The sequence below is a fragment of the Leptosomus discolor genome, chromosome 1, assembly GCF_034619465.1.
Source record: "Leptosomus discolor isolate bLepDis1 chromosome 1, bLepDis1.hap2, whole genome shotgun sequence".
NCBI lineage: Eukaryota > Metazoa > Chordata > Aves > Leptosomiformes > Leptosomidae > Leptosomus > Leptosomus discolor.
Genome location: NC_141391.1, coordinates 149,526,557 through 149,537,942, shown reverse-complemented (window position 1 = coordinate 149,537,942; position 11,386 = coordinate 149,526,557). Strand labels below are relative to the sequence as shown.

The following is an 11,386-nucleotide window of genomic DNA, read 5'->3' as shown; positions in this document are numbered from 1 at the left end:
TCTGTGGCAGATCCAGGTTAATTTGCCTGCCCTAAGCAGGCAGCTCCTGTCTGTGTATCCCTGACACCTAGGCCTGATTCAGCAAGTTGATGTGGCTAAACCCCTCTGATGTCTCCTTTCTTTCAGTAGGTCGTTCTGTGTGCCCTGGGATGAGAGGAGACCCTTCAAGTGGGAGCAGGAGAGCCTCTTGGCATGGGTGGGATTGGGGTTGTAAGTGCTGCCCTTAGCCAAGGAGCATCTGGATGAATTTGTATGACTCTCCCCACAATGGTGGCTCTGCAGTGAGTTAGAGCAAGTGTTTGAGCACAGGTTTCCAAGGGAAAGACAGTGGTCATGAAGGGTGGTAGAACTTCCCTACATCTTTGGCTCCCATGCCATATTAAATACCCTTACTGGCTTCGGTAACTTGCTGTATTTTTTCACAGAAGGGATGTCTTACATCTGCCTGGCGATTGCTGAGGCTTTTATGGCCTGCCTCCTTCGGGAAGCTGGGAAACACATGGTCTTGGATTATAGCTTTGTGAATCGAAACTGGAAATCTTAGGGAGAAGATCCTAAGGTGCTGGTGGTTTGGGCGCAGCACCGAGGGGCTGAGCCTCCCGTGCCGGGGGCGGACACCCGGGTTGTGTGGCCTCTGAAACGGTCCCCAGCACGGCTGGGGCCTGTGGCCAGGGCACGGGGGGCTGGTGGCCGGCGGGGAGGGGGCAAGGCGGGTCTCCCCTGAGGGCTGGCTGCCCTCTGGTGCCCGCAGGGGAAAGCGCCGGGTGGCTCCGTTGTCCCGGGAGGATCCGTGTCCCCGAAGTGCAGGTGACTGCAGCCGACCTCTCTGCAAGTCTCTGGGTAGGAGGGTTTTTGGTTTTTCCTACACTAGATGGAAGACTTTCAGCCAATTATGGTTTTGCATTTTCAGGTAAATTTTATTTAAAATATGGGACACAGCTGATGCAATTGTGGATGCATGGTTTTTTTTGTGCTCTGTTGACATCTGGTTTCTGCTGATGCAAGACTGAAGGCAATCACTGAGTGGTGGTACAAACTCCATTTTCTGCTTAACACCTATGCTTAGGCTCTTCAATACTAATACTGTCTTATAATAAGCAGAAAATTATTACATCCCACATTTTGTTCTGTAAAAAATACTCTTTCCTTCTTCCAGAAAAAGAACTCAAACAATTTTAATGGAATAAACTTGCCATGTCTTCACTGGCAGCATCAGGGCAGATTCAGTAAGAAAACTAGATATTAAGATAGCTCAAAGTTAGAGCAGAGTCACATGAGATACTAGAGGTCTCATGAAGGCGATGTTACAAGCATCTTTAGTATTTTGCATGGAAAGGGTATTCCTTGTGATTTTTGGACCTGAAAGAAATCAAAGAGGGAAAGTTATTTTCATGGGTGACGTAAATATTATATAGAGATGCATTGGGTGCATGGAGGAGCCACCAAGGGAAGACCTGCATCATATAATTACAGGAAGAATATGTGGAGATATGTGTCCTCATTTCTTTAATACAGACAAAGATGAAATGAACATCCAGAAGGAATTTTTGTAACTCAAGTTACAGAGCGTTTCGTGGAAACTGATTTCAAAATGAGAATGTAATTTTTTTTGTTGTTTTTGTTTTGTTTTGTTTTGTTTTTAAAATGGCAATATTAAACCCTCTCCTGAAAAAGTTTTTTTTTGACCATCTAGTTGGAATTTGAGTTGGCATGATTTTTAAATAAACTGAATTTCATGCTACCTAGTAGCTGTGACACAAAATTCCTTGTAAAGAATATTAAAAATTTAAGAGTTGGAAGGAAACAAGCAGTGTCACTTACATGCTCATTGCACAGATCCTCCAGTTTCTATTAAAGCTGAGCAGGGTTGCCATCTCCTCTTTAGTCAATTCAAAGTCAAACACCTAAAAAGAGAAACAGCTGGAAATCAGCTCTTTGAAAAATTAAACAGAGTGAAGAAAGACAAGATTATAGAGCAGCCTCACACTGGAGGGTCCGTTTTTAGTCACGGAGCACTGAATTAACAGAGAGAGGAACAACTTGTATTATGGACACAAGAACTGTTTTATGCACATTGCTTATTCTATATAAGACTTTTCTGTGTGTGGCCTCCAGGCAAGCTGTGCCTGCTGATTCATCCACAAGCTGCAGAGAGGAAGTATCAATATAAGACCTATTCATCTGTCCTCTCCAAAATTAGACCTGGCTTAACCTTGAGTAGAGTGTACATAAACATAGAGAAAGAAAAGCCCAGGCCTCTTGCCTGAGGAGGAGCTGAGGAGGGTGAGAAAGGATCACTGCTTGCTCTGCAGGGGCAAGGCACACCACCCCTGAAGAGCAGCACCCAGCTCACTCCTAATCACTCACCTTGAAGTTCTCCACAATGCGCTGTGGTGTGACAGACTTGGGAATCACAATGACGTTTCTCTGGACCTGGAAGCGAAGGAGAACCTGGAGGAACAGACAACTGAGTCAGAGAGGGGACAGCTCCTGCTCTGGAGGAAGCAGAGCCTGTTCCAACAGCTGTTTTCCCTAAGCTATCTGCAGAGATGCCTTTCAAGACATTCCTCCCTGTGGCCCAGGTAGCACTTCATGGAGAGCAGAGAGGGAAGTGGTAGAGGCCCACATGGAAGGCCTCCTTTCCCATCCAGTTTTGGGGCTGTCAGTTCCTTTTCTTCTCACGTGGGCTTTTAACAGCCTATGCAAGGCTTTCCTTCTCTGCAAGAGGACTTGAGAGGGGAAGTGACATCTGAAGGTGGGTCAAGAATCCTTTTGAGGGCCAAAGAGACAATAGTAGCATGTCTTGCAGGCCATATAATAAAAAAATCTGCATTGTTACGGAAAAACCAAAGGAGTGCCACAATTCATGGGGAATGGATGGAGGTTCTACCCACTCCTCAGCAATATTTTCCTTAATGCCTGTGTTACAGGAAGGAGTACCCACTGTACTGCACCTGCCCACCTGGGCTGGGGTTTTGTTGTGGTTGGCTGCAATTTCTTTGATTTTGGGGTCATCCAGAAGGGAAGGATCCTCTGGCTTCGCCCTATACAGAGAAAAGAAATCAGTGGCAAGAAACCTCCATAGAAAGATCCAGCCTAGCAACAGAGATCTGAGTCTGGATTAATAATTAATGGTGCACTTGTAGTCTCAAAGTGTCAAGCATAACCCATGCCAGCTGCCTTGCACAGCACAAAGCAATCTTACCATGGCCTGTCAGGAGAGCCAAGGGGACAGTATGCGGTCACAGCAATCCCTTTGGATTGACAGTACTTGATCAGCTTCTCCTGGGTAAGGTATGGATGACATTCAACCTGCCAACACAAAGGGAGAGAGGCTGATAGTGGCAGAACTGTTGTAATATTGTAGTGCTCCATGGATTGTCTCCTAATCTAGTTAGAGGCTGCCTTTTCCCCTAATTTGCCAGTGGCCCGTGTGATACTATGCATCCTTAGTATTGAAGACACTTACTTTTATTCAAAGTGCTTAGAGAGTTTCTGCTGTGAGGGTTTCACAAAGCTCATCTCTGGGTTCTTTATTCTTCCAGAAAGAATGTTGCCAGGGAAATACTCCAATGTAAACAGTGGTTCAGCAAGGTGAGACAAAAAAGGAAGCACCACACAGAGTGCCTTGTGTACTCAGAAATACCCACAGAGCAGGATTTAAGAGTACATGCTGTGTCTACTTTGTTCTCCCTTTTTCCATCGCCTCATTCAACTGTGATCAGATCTTTCTAAATCCTGAGAACTATTCACCTGCCATCACTTTGCAGCTTACCTGATTATTTGCAGGCTTGTACTTCAGTCCCGGCTTGTTCAAGATTCTTTCAATCTGCTCATGGTTGAAGTTGGAGATTCCAATGGCTTTTACCAGACCAGCATCCACCAGCTCTTCCATGGCCTAACACAAAGAGGAGCAAAATCATCATCCGGTATGCAAAACAGGTCATGAAGGAAATGTTCTTCCTGATATGGCTTGTTTCCCAACGAGCAACAGGAGATAACTATTTAGAATTGCGAAGTTCTCTGAGGGAAAAGCATGTGCTGGTACATTAGTGCCGTCTCATCCAAGCCCAAATTCTTATTCCCTGAGTTTGTGGAAATTGACACAAAGCTGTGTGAGGAAAAGAACAATGACACTCAATAATCCATTATTGAGCAAGGTCTGAAGGGCTGTGCCCCACACTGGAAGCAAGATCTCAACCTAAAATGTCTTTATTTCTGTAAAATTTATTTGATCAATTCAAGAAGGGTGCAAAAACTGTGGTGAAGACATTTGTATAGTTAGGGTCAAGCAGTGAACTTTTTGTAACCTCAGTCTAGCCTGCAGCTCCACTGAAAGTGACTGCAGCTCACGGTGGGTCAGGCAGTCAAGTAAGGTGCTCGGGGAATAGGAATAACTAGGTAATGACTAAGCATGCACATTGTGAAAAGCTACTTTGTACTGCCTTATGTTCCTTCCAACTAATTTTGCGTCTATGAAATAACAGTTCTGTGACTGCTGAAGGTAATGAAAACATGGAAGAGACTGATGAGGAGAGAGGACATGTCTCTTCTGCTGTGGCTGAACTTACCTCCCATGTCTGTAGAATATCGGTGTTGCTGGGTATAGACATGCCTTTATCATCTTTGGGAAACAGCTCGTCTCCTGGCTGTCAATGAAAGAAAATGCTTGAAATAGTCTCTGATGGGATGCTAGCTATATAAAAGGACCAAACAGGAATGTAAGGAGCTAAAGCTAATAGTGCGTGAAAAAAACTCAAGTAGTTCTCATCATAACTTAATTAATTCTTCAGTCATTCTTAGTTCATGCAAGGTCATGGCATTTTTGTCATCTACTATCCCAATAAAGACAGGCATTTCTGCTGTACCCATTGAAGTGATGATCCACAAAATGCATGCAGGGAAGTGATTTACTCATAGAACAATATCCTGGAGTCTTACATGAGTTCACTTCATGTGTTGTTCTGTTATGAACGTTTAGGGATAATAGTTTCTTTAGTTGCTTTTAAAAAGGTATATGAAGGATTGACTTTGGTCCTGTGAATGTTCACATTTCTGCTGGAGTATGTCTGCTGAAAAAGGTATGGCTGACATTTCCCATGGGGAGGATCAGTGTTTAAGCCTGTAACTAGACAGTATGGCCAAAGTGGTTTGGATGATCACAATTTTCTAGATGCCACAATATTACGCAGTCTCACATGGCAGCTTTGTCCACAGAAAGCTAACTAAAACAATATTGAGAGAATGAAAAGAAGATGAGCTCAAAAGCATTAGGTAGAATAGAGATTTTGATCTCGATGTAGCAGAAAGGAAAGGCTAAGGGTATATGTGTGTATATACAAACTGACATAGAACCTTTGAATTACGTGCAGTCAGCAAAAGTTTGGTATCGAAAAGCCTCATCTTTTGAAATCCAAGGTCTTTGAAACAACACTAAGGCTCCTAAAGGCAAGGTCAGCTCAATCAGGACTGTAATAAGTACTTGGTGATTAACGACAGAAATGGAAAATAGAAGCATTTTCTTTTGATCTGCAATTCTGTAACATGCAGAGGAAAGGATTTCTGTCAGGCAGCAAAACACCGTCCTCCTTTCCGCAAGGGGTAATTTTCAGATGAGCATGCTTTGCATTTTTAAAAGAAAGGGAAAGTGGCATAAGCTTACGCTTGCAGCTGGGAGGCCTGATCTTAGTGCTAGGTCTGCATCTCCAGCATCAAAAGGGCAGAGGACGCTGTGCAAGCAGCCGTCTCAGGGGCAGAGATCAAGAGCCTGGCTCACGTGGCCAGAGTAAAGCTGAATGAGCAGCACCGGCGCAGTGCTGGTGCACACAACAGACACATGCTCTTTCTGGACTGGAGCAGCGGTAGTGCTGCAAGCGTTACTGGCAGTTTTGAGGAGGTCTCCTGGAGGGAAAGCCAAGGGTGTTGCTGTTACTGTACCTTGAATGCAAGAGGCCAATGCATGAGGTAGAGATCCAGGTAATCCAGTTTCAGGTCAGCAAGAGTCTTCTGGCAGGCTCCCTTCACCAGAGGCTTTTCATAAAATGTGCACCACAGCTAGAGACAAAAAGCCAAGGCACACTGTGACCTCCTGTGTTGAAGGTCTCTGGTGCTTTCCTGCACAGGACAGAAATGCTTCTTCTTTGGAAGACGATGTGGAATTAGGCCATCCAGCACTCTTCAGCTGGGGCTTGTCTGTGATGGGACTGGCCTGTGACACTGAAGGCAGTATGTGCAGCGGCAGTGCACATGGTTAGACAGATCTCTAGTAAAAACTCCTATTGCAGGGTCAGATTTTTGTAGAAGAGGATGGCACAGCTCAAGAAAGCTTTCTGTCAGATTTGATCATTTGTACATTTCCTGTAAAAAAATGTAGCAGGCAAAGCCAAGAAAATACATGACAAGCCACAAAGAAGTGGTTGGCACCAACCTTCACCAAGGCAAGAAGCAACTTCGGAATCCAGCTAAACAGCCTGTTTTTCTTAGCAAGCAAGAGAAAGAGAATGCACCAACCACACCTGCCTCGGTACATGTGCTGAGCAGATCACGCTGTCCCAAGGTGCCCAGAACCTCATCTTCCTCACACGGCAGAGACACCCCTTTGGCAGGACTGCGAGACCCGGCTGCTGGAACAAGCACCAGCCACTGCCAGGCTTTTCTCCTCTGCTGTGCTTTAGCAGTGAGTGAGGTGCCATTAGCAAACTGGTTCTGCCTCTGTATCAGTCCGTGACACCAAGTGATCCCAGACCTCTGCATCATGGGTTTCTACCTTGTTTGGTGCTACCCGGACCACCCTACCTTTTCCTGCTTTCCTTCTGCACCAACTGGTCTGCAGATGGCCTCTCCTCATCCATCCCCCAGCACTTCTGGGTCTCCCCAGCAGAGTGCCAGACCACAGCAGGGTGCTGACACTGCATATCCTTCCTAATTCTCTATGCATAATGGGGTGAAGCTGTAAGCTTGTATCAGGACTGATTTGAATGATGTTATACATTGCTTTATCTTACAACATAAAGTTTGTGTCTGGTACTTAAGCTTCCCACTCTGAAAATACTATAGACAAAACATTCCCCCACCCCTGCTCCAGGGTGGAAGATCATCAGATCCTTACCTTACTGACGATGAAGAGGTCTTCTCGTTTCACAACACCTTCCTTGATTTTCTGCTGGATCCCTTCCCCAATTTCACTTTCATTCTGGTACACATAAGCACAATCAAAGTGGCGGTACCCAGCATCGATGGCAGCCATTACTGCAGCTTTTCCTCGCCCAGCTGAGGACTAAAAATAATGCATAAATCTTAAGAATCTCAAATCAGTACATGTGGAATACCTGCGTCCTAGCAAAATAAAAATAGGAAAACCACCTTACTTAAAGCAATCCTCCCCGCTTGAGGGAGGGTTTTTTTTTTTTTCTTTACAAGAACAGTATTTATTGCAGTCATAAACATGGGCTCCGGGGCTTGAAGCCAGTCTCCAGCTATTTATCCGTAGCCACACTCCCACGCAGGGTTCAGCCCAACAGCCAGGTAGTGTAGAGCCCTAGACACCAGGACAGTACTCCAGAGCTAGACCAAGGGGAAGAGAGTTTTGTGCCAGGGAGCTCTGCAATACTGCTGGTTTTCGCTGAAGCTGTTACCTTCCAGGTGCCCAGCCCCACGAGGGGCATCTTGGCTGTGGTGCTCAGTTGCACGTAGGTCGTCATGGCCCCGCACGCCGTCTGGGCAGCCCCGCTGCAGCCTCCTCTTGCCAGGCTGGTTTAATAGTGACTGGTCGCTGCCCAGGGCAGGGGAAGGTGGCGGAGTGGTGCCAGTGCTGTGGGTCCGCCCATAGCTGGCAAACATGGCCGCGGCTTTTCCTCTGTAGACTCAACTCACACAGGTTAATGTGAAAGCTGAAATCAATTAAAAATGGGGGAGGTGGTCATTGCCCTGGGGCATACAGTGGTGTGCCCTGCAGGCTTCTCCTCCTGGTGAAGTTCCTTGTCACAAGATAAGGGCCGAGGGCAGCTGTGCCCCGAGCCGGCTTGTGTGTGCAGGGTTCAGCTCCTGCAGCGCCCTGTCCCCGTGCCACGGGTTGTCCCTGCGTATCTCGGTCGTGATACGCGCTGGGGTGTTGCAACGCCCTGTTCCAGTTCACCCCATTGGTTACTGGATGGGGAGCCTGTTCCATTCAGCGGCGCTTTGGCCCATGGTTTGTCATCGGTCAAGCCAGGGGCTTGTCCCAAAATGAGTCGATAAACAGGAGTCCTGCGGTAGAACATGATACAGAGGTCACTCATTCTCAGCACGTGGAGCTGCTGCCTTGCTGCTGGCTGTGTGGTTGTGGGCTGAGCCCTGGGCCCAGGAAGGGCTGAGCCCTTTTGGCTGGAGCAGCGTGTCCCCACAACAGTGATGGTGGCCTGGGCTGGTCTCCCCTTGACAGATCCTGGTCACCCTACATGCTGGTGAAGTGAGACTGCTAGAGAAATCTTGGTGTGAGTTTACAGAAGAAGAAGTAGTTCCTTTTCACCCCCACACACAAAGGTGATGGTATCTACACTTTACAGGCTGGGAAGTGAGGCACAGGGGAGAGCAGGGAAGTTCACACAGGGCGTGCGTGGCAAAGGAGAAGTAAAATTAAGCCTCCGTTTTTTCCTATTCTTAGCAGGACCATCCCTCTGGTAAAATTCCAGAGTTGCCTGTTTTTTCTTTTCACTTTTACTTCTCCTTGTTTCATTAGTACAGGCAACAGGCATATCTCTAAGGCTTGTTTTTTGGTGGCCAGTGTATTCATAAAGGAGAGTTTCGTAATGCAGAGACACGTGAGTGTAGAAAAGAAGTGGTGTCCTGTAGCTATGTGGTCATCGTGGATGTCATATATAATTGATGTCATAAACTATGTCCTTTTGCAGAAAAATAGAACAAGATCCAGGTAACGGATGGGAGGGTGTACTTTAATGTTTGCACACACGGGGGCAGAGTTAAACTTGTGTGTTACTGCTGCTTTTGAATTTCTTCAATAATCTTTCAGCAGATTGAATTGCACATTGCATTCCTTAGATTTTGTAATAAAGTGAAGGTGGAAATCTCTCTTCCTCTGTCTCTTTTCATAAAAAGGATAAGAAGAAAAACAATGAAGGTGGCTTACATTTGTAATAAATAAATAGGCATGAAAATTTTCTGGTAGGGTCTCAAGAGGAAATTAGCAATTGTCACTAACATACTGACGTTCTGAATTGTCTGATCCTTAAATTAAAGGCACAGAAAAGAATTCTCTTTTCTCTGCTGTCTTTTGCACTGAAATGTATGAAACTGTTTTTCCTGCCTCATCTCACCACCCTCTCTCAAAGATGTTAAAAAACTTGCACTTTTAAGCATTGTTATGCATGTGTGTGTGTGGATCAAGTCTGTTTTCTCTCTGCTGTTAACTTGGCACTTACTTACAACGTGTTGCGTATGCCAGGGGAAACAGAAAGACTGTCTAAAATTTAGAATGGTTGGATTTACTACAACTGGTAGCTCTAATGTGCTCAGCACCCACCTCCAGCTTGTTTTTGACTGCAGCAATCAATGGGGACTGTGGGCTGTCTAAAGCTCATAGGAAGCAGTGTGTGCTGTACAGAGTTGGGTTGTTAACTACACATTTGTGGCCAGAGGCTACTTCCATTGGGAGATTTGCCATTGATTCAACAGTAGCGGAACAAGCCTTTTGTTAAAATTTCTGCCAATAAAGTCAGCTCCCTCTTTGCTCAGCCGGTCTAACACCAAACTCTGTCTAACCTATTTTGTATATTCGCCCTGATGTCCTCAGAGTGGCTGAATATCACGATTTCAACACTGTGTGTATTTTCCAGTGCTTAATCACTAGAGTTCCCCTCTGTTTCCCCCCTGCAGCTTGTGATGCAGCCATGGTGGGGTCTTGGGCACAGTGGAGGAGACAAAATTCCTTAGGATCTTCATCCCAGCCTTGGCCTGAGTGTGCTGGCATCTGGGGGAAGGAACCAAGAACAGGAAGAAGAGTAAGAACTGACCTTTTCCCATGCACTTTCCCCACTCTGTAGTGTAAACCAGTGGGCTCAAGCTGATTGAACAGGTGCTGGGATATCATGCCAGGCTAAGAAAGCAGACTTGCTAAAAATGGTTTATGGCCTTTTTTATACTTTTGTTTAGTCACTGTATGTCACCCTCTGGAGAGAGATGGACTTCCCAGAAGGAGCAGTCACATTCTGACATTTCCACAGCACTGGACACACAAAAAGCCTGAAGTGTTATATTTTGGTTTTGGAGGAAACCCCAGACAGTCTGGCTCTGAAGCTGTAGTAACATAGAGGAAATAGGGGAAAGTCTGTGGAACATCAGCTTGAAACTACCCCGAAGAGGAACATTTTAACTTAGCAGAACTGCAGGAAGCTCCAGTTTTGAGAGCTTGGGTGGTTTGGTGAAAGAGAGAGGTATAACTTGCCAACAAGTGGGTACCTGAGGGTAAATAAGACAGGAAGAGATAGTTAATAAAACTGTCAGGCAGTGGGGAGCAGACCCCTGGAGGCAGTGGAGGAGGTGTTGACAGCAGACAAGGGCAAAACAAGGCATGTCCACAGTATTCCCAAAGTGTAATATGGTTACATTTTCCTCTGAGTCTTGTCTACATGAAAAGCTTGCATTGTTTCATTATGTTGATGCAAATGCCTTTTTTGGACACATATCAGTTGAAGTACGCTGTATATTGATTTAGCTTAAATCTGTTCCTTACCACTTCAGTTAAAACAGTAGAAAGCACTCTTCACCAAAATAACATCTATCCTCCCACAGACTTAACATTAATTCAACAGCATCAGTTTTTGAACTGGTTTAATTAAACTGCAACTTCCTTGCACAGGCCAGGACTGGTTGCTGCGGAAGCAGAAGCATGTCAGTGTCTTTTGTGTCTTTTCTTGAACTTGTAAAAAGAAACCTTCTGATCATAGACTGGAGAGGTGGATTAATGTGGGACTGGCAGATACTTTACTTGATTTTCTCTAGGTCAAGCCATGTGAAAAGAGCAGGTACCACAGCATCAACAAAGACCATACCTTGTCAGTTGTTTCTGTGCAGGAATGGTCTTTGTAATGAAGGAATAAGCAACTTAAGTCAGATAGGAAGGACACCATGGCCAGCCTCCAAACCCAGCTCATCTACAAATGGAAAATTTGCCCATCCCAGACCTGCATTCCTGCCCAGTTCTGTTGGTAGGCATGGTTATCACAGGAACAAGATTTTCCTCTCTTGTATATTTAGGCTGTGGGTTTTCCAAATCTCATCACTTTTGAGAACACTCTGCTATTTTTCTTGCCAAGTGGAGGCTCTTGTCCTCATGGAAAAATATTTTCATGCTCTATTTCAAGTTTTAGCAATCAGCTGTGTCTAGTTTTGA

The 11,386-nt window shown here is 45.5% G+C and overlaps 1 protein-coding gene across 3 annotated transcripts; it reads right to left on the bottom strand.

The window, feature by feature from the left end:
- Positions 1–1,316: 1,316 nt before the first annotated feature.
- On the bottom strand, positions 1,317–7,700 carry LOC104353828 (aldo-keto reductase family 1 member B1). 3 transcript variants are annotated; one of them, XM_009960542.2, is made up of 10 exons: positions 7,635–7,700; positions 7,109–7,276; positions 5,938–6,054; positions 4,572–4,649; positions 3,776–3,898; positions 3,206–3,312; positions 2,963–3,044; positions 2,368–2,451; positions 1,822–1,904; positions 1,317–1,359 (listed from the first exon to the last, which is right to left on the bottom strand). In XM_009960542.2, the coding sequence occupies exons 1-10, from the start codon at positions 7,698–7,700 to the stop codon at positions 1,317–1,319; spliced, it is 951 nt and encodes a 316-aa protein (XP_009958844.2). The 3 variants fall into 3 exon arrangements, with proteins under 3 accessions (XP_009958844.2, XP_086323209.1, XP_086323197.1); XM_086467083.1 differs by having other exon boundaries at positions 3,212–3,312; XM_086467071.1 differs by having other exon boundaries at positions 3,206–3,341; positions 3,781–3,898.
- Positions 7,701–11,386: the final 3,686 nt, after the last annotated feature.